Source organism: Agelaius tricolor, unplaced genomic scaffold (assembly GCF_023055355.1).
Source record: "Agelaius tricolor isolate 1412-34295 unplaced genomic scaffold, bAgeTri1.0.p SCAF_28, whole genome shotgun sequence".
Taxonomy (NCBI): domain Eukaryota; kingdom Metazoa; phylum Chordata; class Aves; order Passeriformes; family Icteridae; genus Agelaius; species Agelaius tricolor.
The window spans coordinates 4,622,227-4,638,259 of NW_027269288.1; the positions used below are offsets into that span (position 1 = coordinate 4,622,227).

General features: G+C 41.2%; 1 protein-coding gene across 4 annotated transcripts in view; it reads left to right on the forward strand.

Annotated features, from left to right (window-relative positions):
- VPS13D (vacuolar protein sorting 13 homolog D) overlaps nt 1–16,033 on the forward strand; it is a 105,150-nt gene that overhangs the window by 75,391 nt on the left and 13,726 nt on the right. For all 4 annotated transcript variants that reach the window (XM_071449218.1, XM_071449220.1, XM_071449219.1 and 1 more), the window contains 2 exons: nt 6,615–6,747; nt 8,962–9,157. In XM_071449218.1, the coding sequence (XP_071305319.1) occupies nt 6,615–6,747; nt 8,962–9,157 (329 nt within the window). The remainder of the gene's footprint in view (nt 1–6,614; nt 6,748–8,961; nt 9,158–16,033) is intronic.

Sequence of the window (16,033 nt, forward strand, 5' to 3'; positions counted from 1 at the left end):
CGGGCCGCCGGCAGCCCTTGTCAGCATGCATTAGGAAGCTCAGTTAACGATGGGATGTGAGCTAATTAAAGCGCCTTTACTTTGGGCGTGTGTCATAAATAGGGGTGGGGAATGCTGCGGGGAATCTCAAGGAGCGTGTTTGTTCAGTAGGAAAAGCCGGCGGCTTCTCGTGGTTGTCAGTTAATTTGGAGAGGGTCAAAGTTTATGTTGCTCTGAAAATGAGAAGCTGATTATCAGCTTTTTGCTGATTTAGTATTTTCTAAATTAAGAGTGTGTTGGTGCTGTTCAGAGTGCCAGGGCTCGTTTCTCTCTGCACAGCTTGGCTGGGTTATAAAGCCTTGGAGGCTCAGCCTGAACTGTCCTTTCTGGTTAGGACTGGATCAAAGAGTTCACTTGGTCTGTCTTGATGTGTAAAGGAAAATGTACAAGTCTAGACCATAGAAATATAACTGAATTCACAATCTTCCCTTCCTTTACATGTGTAAAGGAAAATGTACAAGTCTAGACCTTGTAAATATAACTGAATTCACAATCTTCCCTTCCTTTACATGTGTAAAGGAAAATGTACAAGTCTAGACCATAGAAATATAACTGAATTCACAATCTTCCCTTCCTTTATATGTGTAAAGGAAAATGTACAAGTCTAGACCATAGAAATATAACTGAATTCACAATCTTCCCTGCTGAAATGCCCCAAGTAATTCTTAAGAGGCTGACCAAAGACATTGCAAAAGTACTTTGGGGAACAGTTTCATTTGAAACCTGACAAACAAACACCTGTTATGTTTTCAAATAAAGGCATTTTACTTTTCAGTCCCAGTATAACACACCATTGACCACGGTGATAGGAAGGGAGGAAGCTGTGTTTGTTGTCTGTGCCTACTGATGGCCAATTTGTAAAATTGAATATATACTGCTTCCACTCTATAACAATGTGTGTACTGATGAGCCAAGAAGCTGCTCTAAAAGTTATTTTTATGGTAAGTCACAGAACTATATTACATATCAATCCTGAGACATTGCAGTAAAAGCAGGGGAATTTAGGCTGCAGAATTTACTGGACAACTTTATCTGTCCCACTGCACCCAGTCCTTGTGTATATCCAAGAATCTGGCAGGGCTTTTTGATTTTTGCTGTTTCCAAAGAATAGCAGCAAGATTTGAGGATGACCTTTTTTAGCCACAAATCCTAACAGCATACACATATGTCTCCTTAGCCTGGAACATGTACGTTGTGAGGATTTTTTGCCTCCATAGGCAAATGCTTGATTTGTAACTGTTTTAATTTATCAGATATCAGCACAAAAACAGACAGCAGCATAAAAATTGGCTTCCTCTAAAATACCTTGAACAGGCTATTGAGTTGTAGGAATAAAGGTGATTTTTAATGATGTTGCTGCAACACAAGTGACCACGAAGGATTGAACTCCTTTCTAGATGAGTTCTGCAAAGCAAAGATGAGAACCAAATAAACCCTTTGGTTTCTTTTTTAAACACAGTTCATTGTGAGGTTTGCACAGAAATTTGAAGTGATCTATATTTAATTTCATCACTTTCTCCCTTAACATTCCATCTTGGAATGTTCTGCTTTGCTCAGTCAATAATATTTGTAAATGTACCGTTCTCTGATGCTAGAATTACAATGGAATGTTTGGACTCAGGTCATAATTGTGTATTTATCCTTTTGGGATGTCCTTAGAGAACCAGGCAGTGCCAAGAGCTTAAAAAGACTTTAAAAGATTACTTAAAACTTATTTCCATGCTGTGTGCTTTATGCATCTGGCTTAGAGGGAACAAGCAGTCCAAAGTCGAGTTCTCATTTGCTCTGAATTCTTTTTGTGCCCCATAAGCCTTAATTGTTTGGCACCAGCTTTGGTTCACAAACACTGTATATGGGTGGTTTTGTTTTTCTTCTATTGCTTGAAACAGCAAGGGATATGTAGTCAGTGGTAAAAGGTTTTTGTGGTAAAACTTCCTTAATTTTTGTGCCTTTAAAAAGAAAAACAAAAGACCAAGTAACCCCAAACACGAATAAATCAGTTTCTGGTACAGATAGTATTTCATCTGCTTTTGCAGATCTTGGTGAATAGTTGGTATTCATTGTTGACACTGTGTAAATGTAAAACAAGAAATGATGAATCATTGATTTACTTGAATCTGCAGAGGAGGAGGCTGACCCCAGCATGGTCCAGGCTGGCAGAAGTGCAGTAACATCTTCAGTGATTGTGGAGGGCTGAGAGTGGTTAGCATGCTCATCCAAAGACATGTGCACAGTAGCACAGTGTCCTGGGAGTTGGGGGAAATGTCAGATTTCACCTTCCTCAGGAGGATGAGTTTATGTTCCAGCAGCTAGGCTGAAGTGGGGCTTGTTCTCTGCTTGCTGTGTGTCACCAGTCAGTAGCCTCATATCATACATGAGCTGGTGTGGGACAGAAACCAGGTATCCAGGTGTCTTTAGAGTGTAGATCTGGAAGGAAACATCAGTGTCCCTCTGGAGAAGGAAAGTGCAGGAAGAACCATCTGCTCTGGGAACAAACAGGGTGAGAGGAGGCAGAGGGTGTCTTGTGAATGGAGGTGAACAAATGCTCAGCTACCTGGGCCTTTTAGGAGGGGTTCTCCTTCTGTCAAAGCATTAAACAATACATCCTGATGGTAAGTTGAAATATTTTAAGTACATGAAATGACAGAACTTTAAATGAGTAGTCTGAAAGGCTCCTATTCCCCTCTGTTTGGAGAGGCCAAGGGGACAATAAAATCCCCACTTCTACACGTGCCTTGTGCAGACTGGCTTCATCCAGAAACACAGGAGCCTTTTGCTCTGGAAGCAGGTAACTTCCCTTAGCTGAAACTATTGTATGATGTTGCACTTCTGTTTTCAAGGCAAAGGATGTCTGAAATGGGAAGAATGCAGAGATAAATCACCAAGTGACTAATTTTTATTTTTTTTGCTTTTTCATCAGCAAGTAGACCAAGAACTCATGAAAATTAGGGTAGAGAAAGAGGGAGCTGGTTTTTACAAGTCCCTTGATTAGTTTCATGTTTGTTCCACAGACTGTTGTGTTTAGTTCTGTTGGCATTTACATGGTCTTGAGTAGGCTTTGAAGTTACCAGGTCACACCTTATTAACAAAAGCTGAGGAAGACAAGGGTGGGTCGCACTTTTGGTGTCACCTTCATTTATCTGGAGCCTATTTGCTGTGTGACTGGGTTAACAGCTCAATCAGGCACCATCTCTGCTCTTTCACAAGTTTTAAAACCTCAGCCTCAGCAGCTGATACTGCACTCCCCGAAGGAGGATCTAAGAGCAAGACACAGGGGACAAAGGTAAATCTGCCTTTTGCTTCAGCTCATTCAAATCTCCCTTCAGAGCTTAAGCTGGACTTAAACTCCTTAAATTTCTAATGCTTGCTTAGGTTTCTGATCATGAGGTAACAGCTGAGGAACTTGTTCTCAATACAGTGATTATAACCTTGATAGACTGGGCAGGAGGTGTTGTGCAGGTGTTTTGTTAGTTGTGGGGTTTTAATGTTAGAAATCCTTAATTTCCATATTGTATAGGTAGATACAATCCTATTAACTGCAACAGACTTCAAAGACCATTTCAGGGTAAGTATTTCTGAGGTGCACAGAAAAGGTAAAAAGCAGTGTCCAGTTGTGATCCCCAGCAGGTATTTATTGCACTCAGGTGGTATCACCTGTAGTGGCTGATGAGGATGGATGTGGGTGTGATTCAGATCAGGAGCCAGGGTAACTCTGACACCACAGTCTGAACCTTTAATCAAATACCAGTCTAAACCTCACACAGTTGCCCAGCAGCCCTTCCCAATGCCTGGAACATCCCCTTGTTTTCTCTCCCCTGGCATTTCACCCCTGACTGACAAACTCAGCTCCACAGAGCAGGACAGGGCTGGTCCAGCTGGAACTGGCTCAGGAGGGACCCACTCACTGTGCTCACTGAGGGAACCCCTTGCTTTGCAAATGGTGACAAAGGTTTGGCTGCAGTCTTGTGTTAGATGGGGCCAGGAAACAAACAGTGCCAGGGGAGGGGGGAGAAGGAGCTGCTTCAAAATGTAATTAAACAATTCATCATGAAGTTCATGTTTTGTAACTAACGTGTACTGGGTTCAGATTTTGTCACCTGAATCAGGGCAGAATGGAAACCCTTCATGGTATGTTTGGTACCTTAAAATCCTTAAAGTGTTTTGCTTACTTCTGTAATTTAATGCTATTTTCTAAATAACACAAACAAAAATGTCCCTGTTTAACTTTGGGTTTACAGCTAATGGAGTTTGACTTTTAAACTATGTGCGTGGGATTTTTTTCTTTTTCCTCCTTACTAAGAAAAATACACAATTACATTAAAATTCTGTCTACATATAAACAGGATTACCATTGACAATTAGGTGTCAGATTCTGTGTAATGGAGGAAGGGATATTTGAGGAAAGACTGGATTGTATTCACAGGAAGAGCTGGGGTATTGGAGCTGGAAAATGTGGGTGCAGGTGGGGGGAAAGCTGTAAAGAGAGGTTGGTTACCAATTCTCATCAATAAGTTGGTTTATTCCTTCTGGCTGATTGCCCAATCATGCACTACTGTAACTTCTAAAACACGTTCTTGAAAAAGCATTTTCAGGTCTTGAGAGATTCTGGAATGAGGTTTGAATTTTGAAGAGCTGTTGAGCCTTTCAGTCTTTATAGCAGCTACTCTAATCCACATAAGCAAAGTATTTTTCCAGGAAAAAAACCCTAACCTTAAACACAGTTCATAGATAGCTTCAGGTCAGTTTGTATTTCTAGGCTATTTTTTTTTTAAATAACATCTGCATTAAGTTCATACCAAGGTCAGAAGTAACTCAGTCCATGATCACTGTTTAGTCTCCATATGATGAAGTCACAAGAAAGGTCATGGGATTTCATTTTCATCCCTGTTGTTAAAATCTGTTTGTTTAGATAATGGGAGCCACTGGACTGGTTTGTCTTTAAGCTGAAAAGGAGTGTTTCAGACCAGGACACTGTGTCATTAGTGAAAAAGAAACACAGAAATAGCAGAGAAAGGAGGGGAACTTCATTGTGGCACTGGGCCCATAAATGAACTGTTTGTCTGTTCCTTTTTAATATTCAGTGTATCAGGGTTTCACAGCAGCTCTCAGTTGTCCTCTGGTGCACACCTGAGCCAGGGAAGGGTTTTGCTGGAGCTGCTGTGGGTGCAGAGGGGATGGTCCATGAGACACAGGCTGGTCCTTTGCACAGGAGCTCCTTGTCCTGCAAGAGCTGTTGTCCTGCAGGGCTGGGGACATCAGCACCCTGAGTGTCCTTGACATTCCTGTGACACCTGGTCCATTCCCCAGCCCCAGTCAAACACACAACAAAGCTGTAAATGATCTTCCTTCCCCAGGGGTGGAGAGGATGAAGGCTGTTCATTTTTTAAAGGACATACAAATGCTGATAGTTGATAGTGGTACAAGAGGTGTCCAATTACACATAATCAAAAACCAGATCGTTTGTGGAGAGTGTTCCAGGAAAATTCCTTCTAGGAGCCCTTTTCTCTAATAATATCCTAAATACAAGGCAAGGTTTCAGGTTTTTTGTCTCCTTTTCTTGCCTTCCTCCTTCCACCAAGCTTCTGGTTTCTATCTGATTACATTAGACTAAAGGTCAGCAGATCACAATAGATCATTTTTATTTGGTGCTTTTGCATTGACTCGCTCACAGCAATGGTCAGAGTTCTCAGAACAAATCCTGTTTGGACATAATGTTCCCTTTCATCCAGGAGCATGTCTCCAGTCCTCCCCCACACTTTTCAAGGTAAGGACTTAAAATGCTCCACACACACACTCAGGGTTCCTCCTGAGCTTTTGGTTTGGTACCTGTGGACACTTGCTGGAAGTTAGGATTTTTTTTTCTTTTTTTTTTTTTTTCTCTCAGGGAATTTTCTCCCATTTGTTGCCTAAGAAATGATAATGAGAGGCAAAAGATATGCTAGTATACTAAATCTTTTCCTGAAAGTCCAGTCATTTCAAAGTTACAATAATTTGGAGGGAAGGGGGTGTTGCATTCTCCAATTCCTGCCTTCCTTGGCAGACACCTGTCCTTTAAACCAGGACAACACTTCCAGCACAGCTGGGATCCTGTCAGGGATCTCCCCACATTGTGCATGAGTGTGGCCTGGCTCCCACTCTTTCTACAGCACAGCCACTTCTACTCTGAGCTACTGAAAAGAATTTAATTAGCTCTTAGAAATGTTGTAGTTTCATGAGAGGCATATTTGCCTTTAAGCTTTGCACATATCTTTGCAGAGGAAAAGTTTTACATCTAAATAACATTTATTTTAGGTTTTGAGGTGTTGCAGTTGCTTTCAGTGCATCTTTCACAGACTTGGTTTGTTTTGGCTTGGCCACAGTAGCTGGGGCACCTCCTTGTCACTTCAGCATTGCAGTTGCTATAATTGTTGATATAATTCTGAGCTTTCTCCATGGCAAAAGGATTGGATGGATTCTGTTATGTATCAAAATGAGTTGTGCATTTCACAAGTAGGATCCAAGAATTTTCTGCAGTGAATCCACTTAGGAGAAACAGCGTCTGTTCTTCCAGTAACAGGAAGGATCTTCTCTTGCAGTTTGCTGGGACCTTGTCGGATGGTTTGGGGAAGATGATGGACAACAGGCACCAGACAGAGCGGGAATACATCCGATACCACGCTGCAACCAGCGGGGAGCACCTGGTGGCTGGAATCCATGGACTTGCACATGGTAACCCTTAGCTGTAATTTTAACTCCTTTCTCTCTTAAAAGGCCTGATCAGATTGCAGAGGACAGTGGGTGTTACTGCTAGAAGCCTGGGCAGTGGAGCTGTCAGAGGCTTTATGTTTGAATTTCAGTGCTGGCAGGTCAGGGTGGGGGCACTGTTTGGTCTTCAAGTCAACAGAAACTACATTTTATAATCAGGATTTTTCACATGTAACTGCAAGTAAAAGCAGTTACATTTTTTTTTTAATTTTTTGCAAATTAAAATGAAAATTACAAAGAAAGTTCATCCAAAACATCCATTGTTTTGTAGAGGCATAAAATACCCACAGAAACAGGTTTTTTTTGAGGGCCAGACATTAAAAAAAAAAATTAGTATGCCTAGGTTATAGCTTTCTTATATTTGCTTTTAGTTCCAGAAACATGAGTTTCCTTGGAATCAGTGCATCAGTTTAAAGTTACATTTCACCAGTTGAGTTATTTTGTGGGTTTTTTCAGTGTACTAGGAACTGGAGACATTTATTTGTGTAAAGGGTAGTGGACTAGTTTTAATTTGGCCAGAACTTCACATCGATTTAGTTCGTGATTTATCTGTTGAAGAAGGTTAAATCAATACAAGCCAAGTTTAAATCAAATATTTATATTTTGCATCATCTTGGCTCAGTTATTTAAATGTTAAATGTAACTGTTGCAGCCTGTGCAAAGCTGATTTGGCTTTGACTAAAAGAGGATTTTTTTCTATGCTGAGAAAAGTCCTTTTGCTTTGGTCACACAGAGACACTGGGTAGGTGTGAAATGAATCATGAAAGGTTCCTCTCACACTAATGTGCTGAACAGTCTGCCATAAATTGGTAAAAACACAGGAAATCCAAATTATCTGAATCTCTGCTGAAAAGTCCATTATAAAAGCACTTCAGTGTGTTGTATTATCCAGTAATTAGTGTGACTCTTCTAGTCCTAAGTCTGTGGCATTTTTAAATGATCCCCATTCAGTTTTTTTAAAAAATAAAGGAACTGCTAATTACTACATTTCAACAGACAGGATTTAATCATAAACTCTAGTTACTCAAGAGGAGAGATTTAAACACTTTGTGCTTCCTGAGTTTGGCAGTTTAGATCTGCCTGGTCTGTACTTAGAGAGCTCAGAGGAGCCCTGCACTGCTGGAAGCTGGGCAGGTGAGTGCTTCAGCCAGGGCACCAGGAACTGATATTTTAATCATGGAGATGTGAAATCTCCAAAGTCTGTTCTCAGATAATGTGAACTGTTCCAAGTCTTTTGAAACCTCAGTAGGTGCTTGATTTCTCAGAGCATTGAAGTTCTCTGGAAGGGAAATGTGCACAAAAATGTCTGTCAGCAGCATCACAGTTAAAGTCACTTAAAATTACTTTAAAGACATTTAAAGTGCGAGTTTAAAATAATTGACTTCATCCAGTGGAGAAATGCACACTGTTTTCTGTCTCAAATTGTACCAGCTTTTGTGGTGATGGAATTTTATCACATCCTAAATAACCACTTAACCTGTGCAACAGATGAGGACTCTTGGTGTAAGTGCAGCTGGAAATGAACCACTATAGAAATACTTTTAAATACACGTATTTAATGATTAAATAAATATTTTTCTGTGGGATAATACGGTTTGTACATATGCATATGTATACTACATATACAAAATATAAAGTTATTGGTTAATGTAATTGAGTTTGAAAGTTTGTGTATTAAATTAAATGCACAATAAACTGTGTAGGCAGAGTGTGGCATTCACATTTTCTGAAAAATCCCTTCGCCCAGGATTTTTCTCCTGGGAAGCTGAGAATCCTCAGAGAAAAAGGAAAACAATTCTTATCTCATTTGCTTCTCCTGTGTTTTGCTCCTTTGGAATGTGTTTGGACATTGTTTACCCACAGGTGATTGTTTCATTGAGTTGTTTTCACTCAGTGGCCAATCAGGGCCAAGCTGTGTCGAGACTCTGCAAAGAGTCAGGAGTTTTCATTATTATATTTTTAGCACTCAATAAGTATCCATTCTGTATTCTTTAGTATAGGTAGTATAGCATTCTTTAATATAATAATAAATTAACCTTCTGAGAGCATGAAGTCACATTCATCATTCCTTCCTTTGTCAGGGCATCCCCCCAAATACAATAGCAGAGAGCATCAGGTGGATGAGGTTCTGTAAGTTCTAGAACCAACAATTTTGGACTTCTCTGCTGTCTTTGGCAGGTATCGTTGGAGGATTGACAAGTGTGATAACATCCACAGTGGAAGGTGTGAAAACAGAAGGAGGGGTCAGTGGTTTCATATCTGGCCTGGGCAAGGGGCTGGTGGGCACCGTCACCAAACCCGTGGCGGGAGCGCTGGACTTCGCCTCGGAAACCGCGCAGGCGCTGAGGGACACCACGACCCTGAGCGGCCCCAGGTCAGCCCCCAGCTGGGATTTCTCATCAATAATACTCTAAAACTGTGTTTTAATGCCTGCTGCAACTTCTGAACTGATTCTCTTTCCTCAGGCAAAGCAGCGATGAGCAGAGTTAACGTGAGCTGTTACCAGCCCACTGTGTTCCGTTTGCTTTTTGTTTGATAGATGGCATTTGTTGATACTTCAACAAGAGTGAAATTTGCCTGGAAAAGCTACAACATAAAGTAGGAATTATTAACCTACACCATTAGATGAAGCAAAATTATTAGAAAGGCTAAAAATTATACTTCTACCACTGAATACGCACAGAGTTGAAATGAAGTTCTCCCTGCTCTACCTCCAGCTTCCATTTTACTGTAGAAAAACAGTTATTGAAAGGTTTGAAGAGCTCTGTCATCAATATAGTGCCACCATGTTTTAATTTTTATTCAGTGCAAAGTTCTCAGTTATGAAAGGGATTGGCTGTGTGCCCTTATGTGCATGTGCCCTTGCTCCTGTGGCTGTGAGGTGTCAGCACATCAGGACGGATGCTTTGGCTTCTTCCTGTGGTCAGTTGCTGTTGTAATGTGGGCCCAGCAAAGTCATGATGGTTTTGTTTAAAATAAATAAGTGTTTATTAGCACTGACTGTGAGTGTGGCAGAGGGAAAGGACCAATTTCTGAAAGGGCTGCTCTGAGGGAAGAGTCTTTGTGCTCTTTGTGGCCAAGAGCTTCCTTTGTATTACTGTGCCAAGAAGTCCTCTTGCATGACATGAGACCTCTGTGCTGAAGGGAAAGAAAGCCCTAAGTAGGTTTTGTTGTCAGAAAGCTTGGAGAAAAAATGCTTGAAAAATGTTGGGTTTTTTGCTTGTTTTGTCTTCCCATTTGGCTTGTCCATTTTCTGTATTTTATTATGCCACTCTTGGAATTCTGAAGGGTCTACATCAGGGTTTCAGTAAACAATAAATCTGATGAAGTGTGAGTGAGGTGCAGGAAGCCTGAAGAATTACCCTAGGTGAGCTTTGTTCTGAAAATGGAAGTTTGTACATGTGTGTCTTACATATTTGGGACTTACCCTGATTTGTAAAATCAAGAGGTCAAGGACTGAAATTTAGTAAGTGTATTTGCATGGACAAAATTAACTGAGAAATCAAAGTGCATCCCTGAGAAAATTCAGTGTTTCACTTGTGCATGTGTTAATTTTGTGACTGTGCAGGTTGACTGATTTATGTAAAGGGGGGGAGAAGCACACCTGTCTGTGCTGGTAGCTGGAATTCTGGTTCAGCTGTGTGTCTATTGTAATTTGAAGAAACATATTCTTAAAATTCATGTTTTGACATGCTTCTGTGAGGTCCAGCCTGTACACAGTAGGTGTTATCAACAGTTGCAAACTGGACAGCAGCTGGGGGAGAGAGGGCAAGAAGATCCCCAGCCAGCCTGAACTTGGGCTTGTGTTTCCTTTGGGAAATATTTCTCTTTGCCTTGTTAACTGTCAGTTAAGAGGTTAAGACAGATGAGCTGAACCATGGTTTTGCTTCCCCTAGATTTTGAAATCCTGTTGTCACAGATGAGTATTGTGAAATGATTTTAGTGCCTGCACACAGTCTGTTAAGTTTCTGACCCAACAACCTTTTACAAGATGAAAGAAAAGAAAAATGGCAAAAAAGCCCCAACCTTTCTCAGGTTACTCAGTTACTACAGTTCTCCAGTCTACAAAAGTCTGATCAAAACCTTCTTTAGCTAAACAAATGTACTTGAGAATATGTAGATAGTGTTAGGGGTGTGGGGAGAGGTGGGACCAAAATGCCACCTCCATCTGTAAGCAACCTTGCATTCATGGTTTGTTTGGTGTGTGGGTTTTATGTGCCTGTATAATGAAGGAGCCAAATTGTTCTTTTGGGGGTTTAAAAAGCCCCACAGGACACGGGGTCTGTCTGATTTCTGGGCTGCCGTGTCCCGCTATCCCCGGCGCGTTTGTCACTGCTCAAGTATGTGTGGTTTGGAATGGCAGGAGAGCAGCGTTCCAGGGCTGAGCTGCTGGCTCTGCTTGGAGCCTGCTGGGCCATGTGGGCTCTTCCCAGCTCAGCACACAAGAGCAGCCTTCCCTGAAGGATGGGACTGGAAATGCATGGCAGGAGCTGAGCTCCAGTGGAGTGTCGGCGATGGAGAGAGACGGGGAGACTGACCCAGTGATCAGAATCCAATTTTATTGTGGGATACAAACACTTAAGTAATATTCCAGGGAGACTGGTAATGTGTACTGCAGTGATTAGGCTAAAATCACATACACAAACTTATGCAAATGACAACATCTCTTGCTTGCAGAGTTTAATGGGATTTCCTTTTTCTGGCAAACCCATTTGATTTGAATCTTCTTGCAATCCAGGTCTAATTTTCAAAGTTCCCTTTGCTTTTGCCAAGGCATCCTGTTATCAAATCTCTTATGTTAACCAGGTCCAAAGTCCATCATCTGCCTGGTGTCCCCCAACATTCCAACACCTGAGGACTGAGTTCATGAGTGTGACAAGAGCTGTTTGACCCTGTGCACGTTCCTGGTGCTGCTGCAAAGCTGACTCAGCCATTTAATTGCAAGTTGCATTTAAATAGCAGGATACCTAACTGTAAATTATAGGCCCCTTGCAATTCTCTAATTACATGGTTGAAATTTAAAAAAAGCTCTGAATTTCAGCTGCTTGACTTTAACCATTGGATCAGGTTTGAGTGGGATGAAGAATTTTAATTGAGGCTGTTGGCTTTCCTAAAAGACATAGTCTAATTCCAGCAAATCCACTTCATCAAATTCTTGAATGGAATGGAACAGTCTGCAGCATGTGTTCCTGTGATCAGACTACATGGACATGAGTGTTTTTTGTCCTCAAATGTGTTGATTTGTGTTGGAACTCCTGCAGCTGGCACATGCCCTATGTTGGGAACATGGAGCCAGAGCAGCATGGCTGAGGCACAGGTGAAGCCTTTAGACCTTAAGGGGTACTTTCAAAGGTGACTGGTTTAAAGGGCAAGAAAATATTATTTTAATCTGACTTTAGGCTTGACTTTTTCAAGGCTAATCTTATAAATTTGTTATTTAATCATAAAGATGCTGTCTTCTAAATTTAACGCAGAAGAGAGCATAAAGCAGTTGGTGAAAGTACAGCATAGATGTAATTTATAAACAGTTAATGCCTGTGATTCGATACCTTTATTGAGAGGGTTTTATGTGTTCCAAGTACTCCAGTGTCACATACAACAGTTCTGATTATTTCCATATTTTTCATATGCTGCCAAAAGTTTTAAAGCCCAGTTCAAAACAGGAAAGCTGTTCTGTCTCTGGACATGCTTGGAGAGCTCTTGCCTAGAAACGTGTTTTACGTCCTGGTGCAGCACAAGTAAAGAACATTTATATTTAGACGTGTGTCTAACCTAACAAGTAGTGCAGGAAAGTGCCTTTATGGCTTTCTCTCAGGCTTCTGCCAGATCAGTGCAAGTTTAAGATTATTCTTGGACTGGTGCTGCAAGAGTTTGTGTTCCTTTCTGAGTCACAATGTGAAAATTAGAAGTAGATAACTCTGTGATCTCCCCAGTTCTGATTAATTCTGTCCACGAACCTGACTGTTATTAGTAAAGAATAGTTTGAGATTGGAAAACCATTAATGGTCAAAGAAAATTGTTATGTAAATGTTTGGTTCTTTTAAATGTACTTCATGTGGAAAGCAGCAACCTGTGCTAGTTGTTCTTTGCTCATCACTTAGAGTTGTGCAGTGAGGTTGCAAAGTTTGATGCAATGTCAAAAGCAGATGATTATAACTCAATTTTTTTTTTTGCCTTTTTGCATCCATCTCTATGTTAGCTGTGATTTGCCTTGTGAGGTAAAAAGCAGCGTGGTTGAGAGCAGGAATATCAGTGCCACTGAGCAATTGGAAATGGGGACCTAATGGTGTGGAGACCAGCTCAGCCAACGTGCTGCCATGAGGGTCTCAGCTGAACAGATCAATATTGTTTGAACCTTTGCACTTCTGTATGTGCTCCAGCCTTGGCCCTGACCTTGGACTTGGTCTAGGTCTGACTTTACAAGTCTTCACAATAATGTCAGTCATGTAAGGGCCCTTCTGGTCAAGGGGATGTTGCTGCTATCCTGGTAAGCCCTTCCTAAGATTTTCCTAGCAGCCAGAGAGAAAGTGTATTTATCAGTCTAATCAATAAATTACTTGAGCAGTGTGATTTCCTTCATATCCTTTGCTCTTTTTCCCAGTGGGATAACAGGTCTTCCTGATAATCTGTTTTCTTTGAGCAGATTTGTCCATTCCTGTCCCTGTTGCACAGCTGTAGCCATGGGCTTTTCCTCATTGTCAGCCCAACCTCCTGTGCTCAGTGTCCAACTGGATTTTGTGGTTTCCATTCTTCTTTCCTTAGTGCCATGTTGTTACATGTGCCACGTTAGCAGTGCCGTGATGTTCCAAGTAAGAGCAGGTGCATTTCCATCCTTAGCTGAAAGGTGCTGCATCCAGTGAGCCATGCCCAGCTCCTGTTCAGCTGCTGCCTGGGCTGGCTTCAGTGCAGAAATCTGGGCTCAGATTCAGTTTGATGTTACTGTGTGCAGTGAGTGGTCTGGAAAAGGTGCAAATTAATGAGGGAAATGCATTGTGTGGTATGAATTTGGTCAGGTATGAAAGGAGAGCTGGCTGAAAACACACACTGTGGGTTCAGAACTTGCTCCCTTTCCAGTGCAACACTTCTGGAGGCCATGGGAAAGTTTCTTGGGGCACACAGACATTTGTAGTAGGTGACTAATGTTTTCCAATTCACTTAAATCCAGGACACTGTAACATTGGCCTGGCATAGTCCATCAGAAATAGAAGCAATTATGAGCCTCCTTCTGAAAAGAGCAGATAAATCCCTTGTTGGATTTACTACAGATTTATTCTGCTACTTAAATTTTGTGTGACATGAAATATTTGCTTCACAAAGTGGAATTCCTATTCTGTGTGTCCACTTCACAGTATTTAACTGTTAACTGCAATGCTGCTAGACAGGGAGAGAGTTTTATGTCTTCTGGAAATCTTTGTATTTCTAGAGCCTGCATGTTCTGTCTAACTTCTATTTCATCCAAAGCTCTAGGACACAAAGGCCAAAAAGTAAAAGGAACACTTCTTAGTGTTTTGTGTGTTTCCTGTTTTGTGGCATTACTGTGATTTTTAGAGCACAGCATCTCTGCTAAAGGATGCTGCTGTCTTGGTGTAGGCTGTGTAACACTTGCCTTGTGGGAAACAGTTCCAGAGAGCTGCAGATTTAATTAGTCTGCATTGGTGCCTCCTAGAATAGAATTTGAGAGTCTGGAAAAGAAAAAAATCATATTCATGCATGACCATCAGCAGAACCAACTAAAAGTCATCGAAGATTGGGCCATAAAGTACTTGCAGGTCCAGTTCACAGTTCTGCCTGCTCAGAATGAGGTGGGATAAGTTGGGAGCATCTGCCCAGCAGGAAGGAACAAAGGCTTTATTCAGGCCAGCAGTGTCTGCTGCATGGACCAGGACAGCCCTGCAGGCTGTGGCCAGTGTCAGGCTCAGGCCCCAGCACTGACAAACACCTCATGCACATTCTGTGAGTTCTCATCATCTCTTCTGGCCCTTTTTCTAGGATTTTCACTTCATAAAAATAGCAGGAAAGTGTGGGGGTCCCAGTTACGGGTTTCCCTGGGTCTGGATTGATGGCACTTGAGACAGTAGTTCATGTTGGGATGAGGTGTTTATTATTTCTTATCAGTAAAACAGTCTCACAACCATGAATTGGCAGCTTTTCATTAGGAGGCACAAAGTGGCCAACAATCTCTTGCTACAAGGGCTTTTAAGACTATCCAGTTAAGAACTGACACATCTTCTCTCCATTCTGTATGTCCAGTAATTTTGTGTCCTATTAGAATTTCTTTTTACATCATAAATATCAAGTTTTCTGAGGCTACTCCATGTGTTTGAAGTGGTGGAAATGCTAAATTGTGTGGCTGTTTGCACTGATGGGTTATATTTTCAAACAAAGAGATACAGCACTGCTTTAAAACTAATATACCACTTTTAAGCAGTGTTTTAAGACAGCTTAGTCAAGGTTCAGATTTATGCAGCTGTGGAAACCCAGGGGTCTGGGAATATTCCTGTGTCTGCTCTGGGGTGCCCTGACCCCCAGGGCAGCACTGACTCTGACCCTCAGTCATGGAGAAAGTTTCCCAGTCTTCAAGATAGAATGGAACCCACAAAAGTGTGAAATAGATTCTAGAGAGCAGTGCAGGTGTGTCACTGGGTGAGAAATTGAGGTTTTGGGGTTTTTAGTGTGTTGTGGATGGCAGCAAGATGGAGGGCACAGGGTGTTGTCCTGGGCTTCTTCTTCATGCTGCTTCTTCCTCCTTCTCCATGGGTTTGGTGGCATTTTGTAATTGGGCAGAAAAGTCTGCATTGCAGCTCTTTGGGAGCAGTTATTAACTGAAAAGGGAAAATAATCCAAGTGTCAGTTCTTAATTGAAGAGTTTAGTCTCAAAAAACCTTGTGACAAGAAATTATTAGCCATTTTGTGCCTTCTAATGAAAAGCTGCCAAACTCACAGTAGTGAGACTGTTTTACTAATAAAAATAATAAAAAAATAAAAAAATTAAAATAATAAAAATAAAAACCACTTGAGTTTGAGCACAAATTACTGTCTCAAAGAGTTCAGTCTCAAAAAACCTTGTGACAAGAAATTATTAGCCATTTTGTGCCTTCTAATGAAAAGCTGCCAAACTCACGGCAGTGAGACTGTTTTAGTAATAAAAATAATAAAATAATAATAATAATAATAATAAATTAAAAATAATAAAAATAAAAAACACTTGAGTTTGAGCACAAATTACTGTCTCAAAGAGTTCAGTCTCAAA